Source organism: Agelaius phoeniceus, chromosome Z (assembly GCF_051311805.1).
Source record: "Agelaius phoeniceus isolate bAgePho1 chromosome Z, bAgePho1.hap1, whole genome shotgun sequence".
NCBI lineage: Eukaryota > Metazoa > Chordata > Aves > Passeriformes > Icteridae > Agelaius > Agelaius phoeniceus.
Genome location: NC_135303.1, coordinates 20,041,321 through 20,059,101, shown reverse-complemented (window position 1 = coordinate 20,059,101; position 17,781 = coordinate 20,041,321). Strand labels below are relative to the sequence as shown.

The 17,781-nt window shown below is 38.9% G+C and overlaps 1 protein-coding gene across 1 annotated transcript in view; it reads right to left on the bottom strand.

Moving 5' to 3' along the window:
• ST8SIA4 (ST8 alpha-N-acetyl-neuraminide alpha-2,8-sialyltransferase 4) overlaps positions 1-17,506 on the bottom strand; it is a 54,941-nt gene extending 37,435 nt beyond the window's left edge. Inside the window, exons 1-3 of the mRNA XM_054653438.2 lie at positions 16,667-17,506; positions 12,104-12,235; positions 1,592-1,849 (exon numbers count right to left, since the gene is read on the bottom strand). Of these exons, the coding sequence (XP_054509413.1) occupies positions 1,592-1,849; positions 12,104-12,235; positions 16,667-16,779 (503 nt within the window). The 5' untranslated portion in view covers positions 16,780-17,506. The remainder of the gene's footprint in view (positions 1-1,591; positions 1,850-12,103; positions 12,236-16,666) is intronic.
• Between the last annotated feature and the right edge of the window lie 275 nt (positions 17,507-17,781).

The following is a 17,781-nucleotide window of genomic DNA, read 5'->3' as shown; positions in this document are numbered from 1 at the left end:
CTCTTGGTTTCTCCCAACCCGTGGCTTTTTCTCTCTAGAGGAAAACAGACAGAGTAATTTCTTTGCTTTTTAAGTTAGCTTTTCATTTGTTAATTGAAGCAGAAGATTTTCCTGAACAGTAGCTTTGTCTTCTAGAACTATGCAACTTTTCTCCAATCCAAAACCCAAAACATTGTCCAGAGGCCCCCCCACATTGCATGGCAGTCCAGAGACCAGCTCCAGACTCAGAAAAAGACTGAGCCACACTACAGAAAAAATTCTGAATCTCTTCAAAGCAGCAAAAAGTTTTATTATTTAACGTTATTTGTTCCTTTCATACCTGTAAACAACTTGCTTGTTAAATAAACAATTTTTTCACTTTCTCCAAGAAAAATCCTTTCAAACCTGTAAGAACCCATTAAAAAAAAGTTGGTAAAACCTACTCTTCAGTAAAGGATACAGAACATTTCCCTTCAGAACACTTCTTCCTAAATTTGTCCAAAACCAAGACATCCTGTTAAATGAATCACATTTAATCTCAGAGAGAATACAAAAGCATGCCATAGGCTACATGCAGTTTAAAACTGTGGTAATTAATTTTAGATTTCCTCTGCAGTAAGTAAGGATGCTAATTTCAATAACTAGTGGTACAAGTATGACTAATAAGGAAAATGAAAGAGAAGTGTGTTATTACTTCAGTTGCAACTTGTTAAAATAACTTTCAAATGAAATATGAAACTCATGTATATTCTTTTATTTATGTATTGCAAAACCCTTATTTTTCTTTTCCACATCCTTTTATTATTTATTGTCCTCATCATTCTTTAAGGTGAAAAAAGGAAAAAGCAAATAACTTGTAATGACTAATATTTCTATATTGCTTTCTGTCACAATCCTCCTGTTTTCTGTCCTTTCAGCCTTCTCAAACCAAATCAACTGAGACTTCTGCTTCAAGTTCTACTTCTGCTTCAAAGCAGAAGTACCCATCTCTTGCTCAGCATTTTCTACATAATGCCAAGATGTCAAATGAGCTCAGCTTTGACATGATACATGAAATCCAAAGGCCCCTCTACTGTGTGTGTTTGAAGAACGAATAAAAAGAGAAACATATAATTTTCCCCCAAACTGCAAGAATAGATTTTTAAACCAATGTGAAGGAATATATTAGGGTGACTTCCAACTACCTCAGGGGCATCCTCATTTAACATCAATATACCACACTGAAATTTCACTACATGCTACACAAAAGTAATGTAGTAATTTACAAAAGGCCATCTATGCTGACCAAAAGCTAAAAAAAGAGTATTCTTAAAAAGAAACCATTTTGCATTTCTTCAACCAAGGCTTCTGTAAGAGTAATTTTGTCTGGAATAAGCACAGCAAAAAGCAAAATTAAGTAATGCAAACCTCTCTCCCTTGTTTTATTTTCACAATAATCTTCTTATCAATAATACAAGCATGAATTTAGATTCGGGGAATCACATGTTGGTGGATAATGTTTCAGATTAATTTAGATAATGCCTGTAATATGTACGTCAGATTAAAACATTTCTCCCAGCTTTTCTGCAAGAAACATAGTACCCTGCATCTTCAACAGCAGATAAAAACTTACCTTATTACAAAGTCATGGCTGTCAATCTCTTTTCCACAACCACTCTTCAGAAGGACACCAGAATTCCCAACAACTGCACAGGTTTTAAATCGGCGATTTTTCATTGGGGAAACTTCCGGGAGAAGGCTGTGCAAATTTTGAGAAATATTTAGAGTGCGACGTCTATCCAGTACATAATGAATTACATCTCCAGGCTTGAAGCTGCTTTTGACCACTGAGACATCTCTTTCAGCATCCAAGAACTGAAGAATATTCTTCCTGCATCGACAGAAAAACGTAGAGACAAAACCCAACACTCCTTGCTCAAATGGAATTTTATCTAGCAGCAGTATAGATTGCACAAACCGTACATCATAAAGCAGAGGGCAAACAGTGTCAGTCCTGCCAGGGTAATTTCGCATGCTCTAGAATGCAGTTAGAGTAAAGCTTTTAGGATGGAGTTAACACTGTGGTTATAATGTAACACACAAATACTACAGAACTAGAGCTTAATTACTTCTACACACAAAGACACACAGAGACGAAGGAAAGATAAATGAAAATTTGAAGGCATACCGCACTTGATTATCTTCACAAAATTTTGGAATTAAGACATTTTTAAAAAGAACTGTGGCAGTTTGTTTTCATAAAAACAAACTTAAATACATGAAACATTTGTGATCAGATAATGTTATGTCTTACAAATTAGCTTGGCTCAGGAATGGCCATGTTTTCTTGTAGATTCTTATTTCACCATAAGAGTAATATATTCAGTTTAACATAAACTTCCTCCTAATTAACTGAAGTTTAACTAAAGCTATCCTAATTGACTCGATATGAGAACACACCCAGTCTTTTGTACCAATTTGAACTAAATCAGCTTAAAACATAATGTAAATTAAACTACTGCAGCTCAGGGTCCAGTCAGGCTTTTAGCCAAACTCAAAATCTCTTACTAACTCATCAACACTTTGAAACATTGATCATCTTTTCAGCAAATAATTGTTTAAACTATTACACAGGTTAAGACACCCAGGACCAAATATGAGGGTTTAATGAACTACCATGTATCAAGTGAACTATGGCAGATGAACAGTTGTATACTCCCAGCCCCCAGTAAATAACTGAGGAAGAATGCTTGCTTTTATATCAGCTGAAAAGTGAAGTCATGATATCTGCTTATGGGGACATCAGGATGCTCTGCCTAAGTGGAGGTAAAGCAGCTCAAACTTGCCTCTATTTGCAGAATTTATCAGTGCTGACGGAGAAGCGGGGTTCACCCTGCTTTTGGTGTTGAAGAATGCTGAGACCAGCCTGACTCATCAATCCCCAAGTTAAACACTCTATTCTACAAAGAACAGTCTTTCTCAACAGAAATTGACACCGGTGAGGATGCAGCAGACAGAGCTCCTTATAATGGAACCAACAAGTGACAGTACTGGTAATTTAAGTAAAGCTGCTGAGCTGATACATCTCACTGTCAATCACCTTTATAGTGCAAAAGGCGTGGCCCCCTTTTTAATGGCAGAGAATTCTGACACATTCCTTCTTGGATGGAGTGTGTGTAGCTTCCTTCCTTGAATGGGGATCCCCTTATAAGTTACTCCTTAAGGCTGAGTAAAAGAGACTTGCCCATGGTCACTGGTATGGGTAAGTACTATCAATTTCTTTTCAAGTATTTGGCTAGCTTTAATATTGTTTCTTCAATACAGCTTCAGTAAACAGTGCACTATACTGGAATTTATAACTGTACCGTGTATTAAATAAAAATGATCTTTTAGTGTAATTATTATCATTAAGATCATCAATAAATAATTTACTTTAATAACTTAAGTATATTTGGTTTGCCATCCTTAATCTTGTGGACAAAGTTGCATAAATTTTCAATTACACAATGCACAATCCTTTAAACATAAACTGTTGACCAAGTCAGGGGCAAAGATTAGATCAGATCATACTTTGACTCCTCTCTGAGAAGGGGTTTAACATGTAAGGGGTTTAGATAACAAGTTCTATACCTTGTAACTTCAGTGGGAGGGATTCTCTAATAAACTCTGTCCAAAGCTTCCATTCTGCCCACAACAGAATGGTAGAGATGAGGGTCCAAAAATTGGCACATGCTCCATACGTAGATTCAAAACAGACACATAATGACTGCAATGTTATGACTAATATATGCAATGACTGACACTTAACTGGCAGAGCAGAGCAGTTTTCAGTACACCCTTGACATAAAAAGCTGAAAAAATCCCTAGGCCAGAGATGGAGGAACCGCTGATGGCTCAGGATTGCAAGTGAGCTGTCTTAGGTTGCAAATGCAAGATGGGGCCGGAGATGTGTTTTTGATTGCTATCTGTTAAAACCAGGTGGGATGGTTTTCTTTATCTCTTCCACAACCAATCCTCCCTCTGGGGAGATATCTTCTGTTAATGGTTATTGAGTCTCATAGCATGACTGATAAAATTACATCATTCCATTGTGAGATGTTCCACACAGGGGGAGGAGCCAAGCATTCCTACCTGGATATAATCTGCTATTAGAACACCACAGGCAGCTTTTTCCCACTAGAATCCCAGAAGATCAGCCTTTTCCTACTAGATTCCCAGAAAAAGACAAGACCCATCTACAACACCACTGTACCTTCAGAGAAAACCTACACCCTTTCTACAGAGTCATTGTTTCAACAGAAATACATCTGACACTTCGGGAGTACTGCAGCCACCTTTAATCAGACTGCTACCAGCACCCTGACCCGTAGGGTCTCAAGTTGTATTCTGACTCAGTCAGTGCTGTTTTGTATTACTGCGTAATTATTTTTATTTTTCCTAATAAAGAACTGTTATTCCTATTCCTGTATCTTTGCCTAAGAGCTCCTTAATTTCAAAATTATAATAATTCAGAGGGAGGGGGTTTACATTTTGCATTTCAAGAGAAGCTCCTGCCTTCCTTAACAGACACCTGTCTTTTCAAACCAAGACATGAGTGAAGCTTTACAAGCTTGTGTCCACCTGTGAAGCAGGTATGTTTGTGAAGAAAGATCACATCTGAACCAAGTACAACCCTCTTATGGAATAGACAGGGAGTGCTGAGCCAGGCCAGGATGTTTAGTACCTAATAAATCTACTAGAAACCTTTGCTTCTACCAAGATAAGAAGAAAAACAAAAACTTAGTATTTTTCACTGTTGTCAGTAGGTAAGGTGGAATTAAAAAAAAAAAAAGGTTATTTTGTTAACTAAAAGAATGTTTTTTACATATTAAGTTTCTAAAGAAAAACTTCCATAGAGCACAACCAATCAGGAAAAGATAACTAGAAATGTTATTCTAGCAGTATTCTAGTAACACTTAGTCACAGCCATAAAGGTGAAACAATCCCTCACAAATTAAAAGAGATGAACAACAGAAACACCCATACTCACTAGCCAGCTCATGTGTTGCTGCCTCAAGAAAGAAGAGTATGTCTGAATCTTGCAACCAACAACACAAAATACTCACCATGGAACTGATCTTAAAAGCCATAGGAGAAGTGAAACATAATATAAAGGCAAATTTTTAATTTCCTAAACTTGGCCAAAAAAAAAAAAAAATCTGGAATGTGTTGGGCTATCTGTTACAGCTGTCATATATGAAGCAAGCAGCCTTCAGAACAAAGGCAACTTATGCTGAGGCATATGAGGGACTCAGAAAAGCAGGACAAACAATCTTAAAATCCTTAGTTTAGCCTTTGCTAAGGCCAGACAAGGTATTTCTGTAAAAGGAAGATGAAGACTCCAATTTCGCCTTTAAATTGAATGGACTTTAAATCTCCTTGGGTTTGATAGCTTAACTTTGTGGGCGCTCTGCAACAGATAGATCAACTGATAGAAAACAAGAAAGAAAAAGAAAGAAAGAATTGCCCAATCTAGAAGTATTAAAAATTACTGCAATTATTCATCACATAGGAAGAGGGCTACTACAGCTGGAGCTGTAAAAGATAATATGAATCCATCAAAACCTACAAACATCATCGGCCAAGCTATCAAGAAACTCATTTCACATCAACTTTGATGTGAGAAGGGATAACCACTGATGAGTCACAAAACCTCAAAAAATTACGTGCAATTCACAGGAACTAGATTTCCAACTACAAAAAGTCACATGATCACCAGAAGATTTGCTTTAGTCCCTGTTATCTAGAAGAAATTGGCCTTAAACTGCCCATGTTAGCAAAAAAATAACAACATTTGTGCATGAACGCAGTATTTTCTGTATTATTTTTAATAGAGGAAGGCAGTGAAGTTATGCAAACAGTGTCAAAAAAGTAAAAGCACATTGGCTTCCATTATTCATTTGGTTGCTTACATTCAAAACTCATTTATCTATATGCTTATAAAAATCCTCCAAAGACTTTCATGTAGACCTGAATTAGAATCAGATAATCAACCACTCACTTAACACAGCCAAAATTTCCAAAATGTCTACAGAATTTATTTTTCAATAAAATGCTGAGATGGTCAGAAGCGTCTAATCTTAGTATCTTCTCACATATTTAAAAATATTTTCTTATCTGAAGCTGTCATTAGCATATTTAGTTAAATGTGAACACAGTTATTGCAGTATGCAGTAGAATCCTTTATATAAGAGACATGCAATAATGTTAACATTAAAATATTTTTTATTGATTCATCTGACTGTATCCAGGTATCTTCTAATACTAAAAGTAATATGATAAATAATGCAGAGTCCATGCTACTGTTTTAAGTTTCTCTGTGCTACTGACTCACTGATACCATGGCAATAACAGTACTTCCGATTTTCACAAGTAAGCACTAATCCACTTCAAGCTGCATACTAAATTCAAAAGTAAGCTCAACTGCAAGGGAAAAAAGAGCAGTGTTTTTAGCAAACCTTGAAGAAACAGTGTTCTGCAGCCTTAAGCTAAACTGTGTAAACAAACAGTTTCATTTAAGGTGGTTTTCAAGTTTTTTTATGACAAATAAAACTGTGTCAGGGTGTGACCTGAGCCATTATGTGGTCAGGTGAGACTGATGTGACTCACCCTTAATTGTAGCCAAGCAGCTGCTTGGAACATGTTTACATGACTCAAAAAACCAGTGTCATAATCTGTGACTGACCTACAGTTTTTCTTTGATAAGCAGAAACAGATCTCCATAATATTTAAGTACCAACAGAAACTCCAGGTTGTCTGATGAGTTCATGCAACAGTAATGTCTCTGACCAGCTTTCCAAATGTTAAGACTATGTCCTGCTCTGGGGCAGCATGATGGCATTTTTCTCATCACATCATTCTTCTAGTTTCATTTTGTAGTGTGGTCTTTGTACCACAAAACTATTATACAATCTCAAACTGTTCTTCACCTGCCTCAGAACTGTGTGAATGAACAAAAGAAAATAGACCACTAGAAAACTGGAATTTTAAGATTACAAAACCATGTATATTTTTAGACATTCTTAAGAAAACTGAAATATGACTGTCAATGCTTTTTCTGGGGAAAGTCATTTTTGAGGAGGAAGGCAGTGCCATAAATCATTGTGGCTGGACTTGAGTAGACCCCCCCAGCTGTGAGGAGAAGCCCCTAGAGTGCATCCTAAGTGCCCAGGAGGGTTCACCAGCAATCACATTATGGAACAGAGATGGACCTGATCCTCTCTGTGCCTAATGAAGATATGCCTTTATCTACATGTCCCCTAGCCCATGTTTATTTAATATGTTCCTAATAATCCCGTGTGGTGGGGACTTGACAACCTCCCCAGGCACCTCTGTCAGTGGTTCCCTGGCCTTACTGGAAGCACAGTATTCCTTGGATCTTTTCCCCAGAAGCTGAGGCTGCTCTTGTTCCTTATGCCTTGCTTAGGCCTACACCTTATTCTTAGCAATATCCTTCATTTACCTGGGGATAAAAAACCACTCAACATTTTTTAAAAAACTTTTATGCTGCAGATTTCTAATCCCTCCTCTTGATTTCCTGCAGACTGTCTCTGACAGGCCTTCATAAACAACCCCACTTTTCAATCTAGCAAGTCCTAACTCTGCTTTGCACTCCACAGCTGGAAAGCAGAAGGTGGCTCTCAGCCTTTAGAGTCACCAGGGATTGCAACCTAGATAAAACATTATTTTTTTGCCAGCTAAATTATTTTAATTAAAAACAACATGAAAGAACAAACTCTATGGTTACAGAAGGTCACAGCTTGTTCTTGTACATGACTAGAGTTCCAGCTCCTGCTGGTTTCTTGAGGAGGCAGTAGGGACCACAGCTATTTGCACCTGTGCTAGGTTTTACTTTAGTCTGAAAGGGTTTCAAGAAAAGCCCTTCAAGGAAAGCAGTCTTTAGAATCATAGGGTAGTTTGTGTTGGAAGAGAACACTTAAATACAAGAGAGTGGGCATGCAAAAGGAAGAGGGATTTTAAACATACCATAACTCAACTACTGTTTATCACAGGAAGGTTGTCCATATACCAGTTTTTGAAAAAGATAAGCAAGGTAGAGTAAGATAGATTGGCAAGCAAAAATCTCCTGAGGATTAATATGACTAAACGAGACCAGAGAACCCTGGATTCTATGTCTTTGACCAGAGAACCCTGGATTCTATGTCTTTGACACAAAAAACAATCAGAAAGAAACAGTGCAAATGGCTTCAGAACATTGCTCCAAAAGCTTCAGAGCAATTGTAATGCTCCATTGCTGATTCTGTATTTACTACTTAGCAATTGTAGCGCTCCTTTGCTGGCTCTGTATTTACTGCTAGCACTTCAGGGACTTGTCACAGCTGTTTCACACTAACTTGTAAGACAAAAATTGATAATAATCTGAACCTTTTGAAGGAGGAAGATGCCTTTTTTTTTTAGATGCTGCTGACATCTTACAAATTCTCACGCTTTTCTGACAGGAAATAGTCTCTGTTACATTGTAGAGATAAATACATTCCCAATGTAGTTATTTAAAAATTTGCCTTCCTGCAATTCATAACCTTATTTTGTTCCTTTCAGCATTAAATTCCCATATTTATTTAAAAGTAAGTAGAAAAAAGTCACAGACATGAAATTGTAGTTCATTTCACACAGGTCATAGATGTGCTGTCATCAGCCCTGTGTGGAAGGATTTCCCAAACAGGTTTGTACCATTGCAGACACATCCCTACTTTCTGAAACTATGGCCTTCATTACAAATGAAGTCTCCTTATTTCTATAAGCATAAGGAAAACTTTCACATTGCTACAGAGAGTAGAAAGGATATAAGACATAAAAACTTAGCAGATGTTGGACTCCTCTTCATGACTGAAATAACACAGATAGAAAAGGGAGCCAAGAAAGCAGTCTACTTCCCTTTCTTCCCTTTGTCACAGGAATTATCAATTCTTCTTCAAAGAAGTTGCCAGCAATGAGAAGGTAACATCAGTTGCAAAAATCAGTCTCCTACTAAATCAGTCACTGTAAAGGCAGAACATTTCACACAGTCCCAAGTAATTAGTAATACTAATTAGTAATACCCATAATTTTCACCTCAATCACAGAAAGTCTAGCACTTTCTTCTTAAGCCTGCTTAGTATCTCCAAAAGGCTGCTGCCTTCCCAAGAAGGCTGCTACACTCCACAGACTGCCTTCTTTGGCTGTAAAGTTCTAGAGCACCAGAAACCCACTGAAAGCTTTCCATCCTTCCATTGGGTCTTGATAAAGAAGATTTACCACTCATTGACTCCTATCTGAGCCTGGCTTTGCCAAGAATTCCTAAGGCCTTTGAGGCCGACAGACACATCACTAACTTGAGCAAAAATAAAATGGTGAGAGATGATGCCCACAAAGTCAAGAAAGCAATAGCAAAGTACAATATTCTAGATGCCAATCAACATGATTTGACACATCACTGACCAGTTGTCCTTGAACAAAGCAAAAAAGTACTTTCTACATTTGAAAATTGCTAATGTGGGTGGCAAGCTGAAGTAAGACACAAAAACATCTGTCATTTATGGGTGACTATAAATTTCATGAAATATCTTTATGATGCACACTAATGGCTTCACAAATTATTTCTCCACTACTTAGAACTGATAACACTTTATACATTACTCAACAGGCACTAGCTTGTTTTTTTATTTATCTCTTACTGTTACTTCCTATGATTACACCACAAGACCACCAACCACTCTTCATGTTAACAGCTGCAATTATAGACAATGAATCATCTTCATAGTCTACATAGTGCATGCAACATATTATGGAGGGCTAAGCAGTTAGTTAAACCACAAGAATACTGTATGACTTTGCTAGGCACTTTTAAAGTTAGTCCTGATAGGTCTGTAAGTGTAAAACTACAGCTAAAATGCTTCTTACTGTAACATGGAAGACAGGTGCATAGCAAACCACCTGAAAAAGTGAGAGAATGTACATAATTTAGTCAACATCAGACTGAAATACATCATAAGGGTTTGCATGCAGCTTCCTCAGTGAAAAGCATGCCTGACATCCCTCCCTCACCACTGAGAACCATAACTCAATGTGCTATGCATGTCAGCAAAGAGGATTGCTGGAAAGATTATGCCTGGTGTCTCCTTTCATTGAATTCATGTCAACTTTTGACCCTAAGTTACATTAATCTAAAACAATTTTCTGGTTCACACCTACCTACTCTGTCTGCCCCAGAGTTCATTAAGGTAGCCATTTCCTCTGAAAACAAGACTGGCAATATGGACTTCTAAATAATCTCAGCTTTATGCCCTCTATAGTACAATCTTACAATGGAAGAATTACAGTGGAACCTCTACTTCTAGTACTTAAGCCAGCGTACAAGATACACTGTTTTCTTCACTATACTAATGAGACAAAAAAGACCCCCTTCCCTGCATGGTATTTTAAAACCCCCACATATAAAAGTGGTTCTTAAGTACACAATAGTGATTTACTAAGTAAGAGAGATTTCCCCCTCTGGAAAAAATAGAGACAAAGGAGAGGAAAAAAATAGAGAAAAAAATAAAGAAAAAATTAGAGATTTTCATTTGATTAAAGAGATTTTGATTTGATTAAGAAAAAATGAGATTTTGAATCTCATTAATCTAGTATATTGAAATTATTACACATGAAATGATACACATGTATTAACAGGATGAAAACATACCAAAGCATTCTCTACTGTTTTACTTCATTGTCAGAATAATATATTTTGCATTTGGAACAGGTGGAAAATTGGCAAAACCCAAGCTTAATTTTCTCTCTTGATTTTAACCAAAAGGTTATTGTAATACTTTTTCTTGTTTGTTGTTTGGCTTGAGCAGCAAAGCGTATCTGTTTTAAATGGTTCTGAAATATGATACTCAATTTTTCAGTAAAATGACTGAGAATAATTGTCTCTACTTATAGCCACTCAATCATTTCCAAATCAGCTTACTTGACAAGTAGAAAAAACTGGTTTTTCCCAACTTTTGGACCCATAACTTATGATACATACATTTCTGAGCTACCTTTATCTTCTGCATGCTTTAGAATTAGGGACATAAAATAGCAGACGTTAAAAAAATCCCTAAATTTCTCATTCAGAGAAGCCATGCTTTTATACATGAAAACAATGCCTGATTTAGGGGTTTGTAAACTGTCCTTTCATTTTAAAAAAATTTAAAAGTGGAAAGGGAAATCACATAGAAACTACATTTTAATTGGAACACATTACTATTCAAAATCTTAATATTCAGAAATCAGGTCTAATCTACTATGTGATTGTTGTTAAAAATAGTTACTTTCCCTCATTTTTCATAGCATGTGACACTCCTAGATCTCCACACTGCCAATCCATGCCCCATGTGCTTCTCTCATGGGCCATCTTCCTCATGAAGATGGGGAAGATACGACACAACACACTCAGAGGCATCTTGCTACTCTCTGTGGCCCCAAGGTGCAGAGATCCACTGTAAAGACACATCAGAACTATCACACAGTTCAACACTGCTACTGGGTTGCCCCCTCAGCATAAGCCTAAGGCTCTTTTTGGCCTCATATCAAGAAAAGAAACGGCTTAAGACACAGCTATTGTCAGTGTCTGACCCTGTGATGTGCACCAGCCACAGCCACCAGTGGACTCACAACACTTGATGGCCCAGCTACTGACTCCGGCACCCCAGCTGTTTGCCTAAGCTCCCTCTGTAGTCAAGGGAGAAAAACTGGTATGCTTAAGATACTTTCACCTGTTCTATATCAAACCTTTAGGATAAGAGAAAATCATGTCCTAAAAACACCAGTTTCTCACCACTGACTGTGGAAGAGTTCTAGACAACCGGCTTAAATATGGACATAAATAATAGAGATTGATTGCACAGGTCTTACAGTCACAGCCAGATGAAAACATTTTATTAATTCTTATGAAGGATGACTTTACTTTGAAGCCTAATGTCATTTAACACTGAAACCTAAATAGATACAGTTTAAAAACATCCACCTGCAAATGTAAATCAAATGACTTTTTTATAGACCAAAGGAATCATAAAGAAACATGAATTAAAATAATCATAGTCAAGGTGAAACAAATTGCTATTTTATTCAAGAAACTCACCTTATTTCCATTACCAAAGAAGAATTGATTTTCCAACCTTCTGCAGCATGTTGGAAAATTGAGGAGCCACCCTTTTGAATTATCTTATCGGAGCTATTGATCATTGATCTACTCAAACTCAGTACACCATCTCTGCAATGCAATATAGAAAGCACATAATTACATAAAGATAACACCAGTTTAAGTAATTTACATCCCAAGCACCAGCAATATATCCTTTTATTCACAAAAAAATAAGCAACTATCTCTTAGCTTTCTAAAGAAAATAAACTGTAACAGAAAAAAATCTATGACACAGGTATCTGTAATAGTTAAATATGCAAATTAGGAACTTAAATTTGTTTATATTTGTAATGAATAGTCATAACAAGAACTACAATAAACTCCAAATTGTGAATCTGGACAAAATTTCATTATGATTGTGAGGCAGATTCCGGACTTCTAGGTTCCAAATTTCTAGTAGTAAACTAAGAATCAAGTGTTACATTTCAAGCGTTTGCCTAGCTCATAATCTGCAATACTGGTTTAACAGATATTTTTGGCCTCCTGCTTAATAACGATAAAGATTTTTAAGTATGGAATTTTGGAGCTTAATGATATACAAAATACAAAATTTTCCTAACACTTCATGAAACTTTTGCTTGCACACATCCAAAACATTCCAATTGTCTTATCCTGTCCATCAGTCATACTATTGTAACTTTTTGACAAGCTAATCTTAAAAGAAATAAATACAGTAAGCTTTGGGTGATGACCACTCAACACCTGGTGAGCTAGCACAAGCTGCAGTGATATTAGCCAACAGGATAACATAAATGAGACAAAGAAGCCAAATACTACAAGCACAACTTAAGGTGTTACGACTAAAACTCATTTTTATCTCCACATCTTTCCATTATCATCCATAGTGTATCATCCATAGTCTTTTAGATACCAGAGCAATGTTCAGTTGAGTTTAAACATGGCCGTTCATCACAAATGTATCAAAGTTGTTGGAGGTAAAAGTCCACCACAAAAAAATGTCTTGTAACTCAGGTGTGCACAGGACAATAATATACAGAAATGTGTTTGTCTGTTAAATAAGCATGCTCTGAAATACTGCCAATAACAATAACTTGGAAACAGAATATCTGACCCAGGCCCTTCAAGGAACAAAATGGTAAAGATGTGAGACTGAAAGCTTTCCAGAATTGCTGACTTTTGTTTTTCTGTGGCTGTAAGCTTTGATAACAATGGTATCAGAGCCCTTAGTAAGAAACAGCAACATAACTGGCTGTATATAAAGCAATAATACTTAGTAAAATATACCACAGACTAAACACAAGCAATAGAAAATTAATTAAGGACAATAGGACATTAATTAAGCTAAATTAACAAAACTGGTAATATGCAGTAATTTCTAAAATGTGCTGTCATTGCAAAAGCCCCTATAACTAACAAACCATTACCATACTCTTCACCAAAACCATCCTGCATTACTTGCAGCTCCCTTTCTTCCTCACCCTCATGCCAACACCCTGCAGCCCAGACATCACACTGGTGCAGAGGTAAGGCTGCCATCTACCAAAAACCTACAACTTTAGGTTCATGACCTGTATGCAAATTACCCAAATCCTGCTAACTTGAATTCACAGGAAGATGCTGCAGAAGTCCCTAAATCCAATAGCCAGAATCCAGCTAATACCTTTTGCAATATTAAAATTTTTTATTCTCTAAAACTTTTCCAAAATCATTGTAATAATATTAATTACATATATATTCCTGCATATATTTTCTACATGCATTGAGTGCATGCATCTAAAGGAAAGTGACCAAATTACATCCAGGTAAAGCTCTCAGTCTAAGGATATTTCAGAGACGTCTCTAGTTTACTCTAGATTAAATATTATTTATACACACTTGAACAGTGAAACAAGTGACAAAACTTAGTAACAAAATGCACTGCTAACACTTATACCATAGCACTCAATACGTGGCTGATTTCCATAGTCACAATTTACAACTGCAGTGAATTACACAGATTGTACGTTGAAAAAATGTTAGATTATGTTCTTATGAAAGAAGATCCTAAGCACTTTGTGTTAAAGTTATTACTATGAATACGATTCTGCTCATTTAGATGCTCCTCTCCCCTTTATTACATTAATTTTCACATAAAATAATATTAAATAAACTAATACATAAAAATCAAAACTTTCTCCAGGTAATTCTTCATTGTGTAAATAAATGGAAGAAATGTGGATTATTTTGTATCTTCTAGAATCATTGCAAATCCTCTCTAATATAACTGAAAGAACTGCCATACTGTGGCAGCAACTTACAACTGATAGTGTCAGCCTTCACTTTGGATTACCTTGCCTTGGTGACCAATCAGACCTATATAACAAGACTCTCTTCTCTTGAAGATAGTTCATCAAATAAAGTAACTGACTTCAAGTGTATTCCATTTTAGTAGAAGATGACACTGTCTAAGCAACGCTACTCTGCCCATAGCATGCATGCTTCATTACTTGCTTAACCTCTAAAGGGAAATTACTGTCTATTTGAAGTAGGGTGCACTTCACAGTAACTGTCCTAGCACACTTCTCTATGAAAGTGCACAGCTGGTTTAGAGGTTCTCATGTAATTTGGAATTGTATATAGCCAGTCCATTTTGAGTTGTCTGGTGCCACTAATAAGCAAAAATAAAATGGGCCACCTCGTACATCCATAACTTCTGAAAGTAAAATAACCCATGGAAAACTGACTTTGCTTGCCCACATGACCAGTCAAAAATAACCCAACATCCCAAACCCCTAATTCAGGAGAAAGGAAAGTGTAACATCAATAGAGGCAGTAGTGATGAGCAATACATTTTTAGGCTATTTATTTTGCTTCATACGGTAATGAATGGGATGACAGGCTGTGAAGAGAAAAAACATTTCCATAGTGAAAGTGAGTAGTACCATACAGCACAAGAAGTCTCCCTGATAAAGAAATAGAGATATCACAATGACTAGTCAGAAGTATATTATAGCTGTATTTTAAAAGGTTTGTTAGGAACATGTGTATTTATAACTAAACACACTTGTTTCCTTCCATTTAATATTAAAACAACAGTTCATTTTAGTAAGGTTTTAAGTTGTGTCAAACAATGTGCAGTGAGTAGAAGGCAGTTTTTTTCATTTTGAACTGATATGAAGTGATTTCTGAACAATTTCATCAGTTCCTTCTAGTCTGAGAGGAAGGAGCACATACTAAGAAACATGGGTATCAATGACAATTCTACCTCACATGTTCATTTTCACATCTGTTTTCACATAGCTGTAACCCCAAATTTTAAACTTCTGTATATCTCCTAAGAATACAGATAGGTTTGTGGTAGAAACCGGGTTACACCCAGGTTGAACAAGAGGAAGAGATACCAGAAAGCTGTAAAAATCTTGAATAAAAAAGGAAGTAAATATTGCACACACAGGTGAGGACAGCCCTTGCCCTCAGCATGTGCCGGGGCGACAGCTGCCCAGCCGTGCTCAGCTGCCTGTGTCCCCTTCCCTCACCAGACTGCCTGAGAAAAAGGGATGTGCTTTGTCTTTAACTCCCGGGGCCAAGTAGGCTGTAATTGCCTCAGCTTCCTCCAGGCCTGTACGGGTACTTACAACCCCGTTATGCCTCCTCCTTAAATTACGGTAAGGGCTTACACAGGAGGACAAAAATCTGCGGTGAAAGAATTCTACCCACAGTCGACATGCACAAACAAATAGAAAGTGTGAGTTTCTACTTAGCTTTTATCGATTACATTGAACGACCAATAAATTTATGCATTGCTCCAGAGAAAACAAAATCTTATACATCTAGATGGAAAAACCAGCTTAGCTGAAAACCCAGCATCTCCAGAGAACAGCTGAAAGATGGGAGAAAAATGAGGAATGCAGGATGAATTCACATACATAAAGAGAAAGCTGAGGTGCAAAGATAAAAATGCCCTTCGTTTTGAGTCAACCACAGGCAGCAAACGGAAAGAGTATGTAACAAATGATCTCAGCGAGGGACCAGACTTTCCAGTGGAGGAAGCTCGAGATCTAAGAGACCTACACTTTTCTCAGAGCAAGAATCCTTACGAAAAAGCCAAGTTAAGCACAGCTTCCAGGCAAACATCAAAGACGGAAGCAGACGTTCACCCGCATCCCACCACGCCTGACTGCGAAAGGCAAGAAACCGAGGCACAACGAGCTCTAGCGACCTCGAGCCGTCCCGGTCTCCCGGGCAGCCGCGGACAAGTGAAACTCCCCAGGAGCGCCCCGTTACGGCGGCTGAGAGGCAACTTCCGAAGCAGGGCAGCTCCTGTCCTTTCCCGTGCACTCGCACCCATCCTCGGCCGCCGAGCCCCGGTAGCAAGCCCCACTCGCCACTCGTCCCGTAGCAGCATCCGGGCCCTCGGGCAGTGCCCGTCAGCGAGAGCGCCGAGCTGCGCCGGTATCGCAGGCTGCGAGTCACAGCCCGAGTAGCGCCGGAGCACCTGACAACCCCTACGGCCCAGCCGCCCTCTCGGATCGCCCTCCCGTCACGGCACCCCGCAGTTACCCGGCGAGAGCTGCCTCCTGCCGCTCCTCGGTCCGTGTTATTTCCTTCGTCTTATAGAAGATGAGGAGGAGACTTATGGTGCACACAGTCCACCTCTTCCTGACGGAACGCATGTCTTCTGCGAAACGTGGCCCCCTCCCCCTTTTCCTTTGTTTATCAGGGGTGTGCTGGAAACAGCTGCACACGCGGCACGAATTGTTAAAAACACGGCGATGTATTTTTTGGTTATTTTTTTCCGAAATAATTACAGGAGATAAAATAAAACCAGGCAGAAACAGAGGCTGGAGGTTCTTTGGCGTTTAGTTTGTCTATCTTTTGCCCTGCAAGGCAGCTGGGCTTGCAAGCTCGCCTCGGCCGGGGAGACGAGTCCGCGGCGTCGCTGGGCGTTAGATGAGCAGGGCCGAGCCGAGAACCGCTCCGCGGGTCCCCCTCCCCATCCAGACCTGCTGCAGAGCCCCTCGGCCGAAGGTGCGGCCAGTGCCGCCCTCGCCGGGGCGGGGGTGGGGGCGGGCGAAGCGTGGCCAATGCAGACAGAGCGGGTGGGGCCTTGGCGCGGGGAGGAGGGCGGAGGACGCGGGCGGCGCCGGCGGGGCGAGAGGAGGGGGCAGAGCTCCGCGGGCGGCTCCCCCGGGTTTGAAGAAGGCTCGCCCTTCTTGCCTGGGTCATGTCCGTTGTGTCCGTGTTGCCAGCTGGGCGTCTGAAAGTGAGAGCGAAGGACTGCCAATTGCTGTGCCGCAGAAAAGGAACACACTTCAGTGAAGGATGAGGGATTTTGGTCATTGGTTATTTTTTTTCCCCCTCGTTCCCGGTATGGTTGATTGTGGCTCGAACAAGGCACTGGGGGTTTTTCCCGGTCTTACTGTCCCAAAGCCGCAGGAGAAGGCGGGAATGCAGACGGGAAGCGACGTGGCTCCCGCACAGACCCGCCTGGAGTCCGGCCAAATCCACCGCCCATGCCGCGCTCTCCAGGGTCAGGGTCTTGTTTCATCCACACCGCCTCAATACGGCCGTTATTTTCCTAATTTCTGCTGTGACAGTTTCTCTGAAATGCAGGGGAAAAAAAAAAAAAAAAAAAAAAAAAAAAAAAAAAAAAAAAAAAAAAGACACCCACGAAA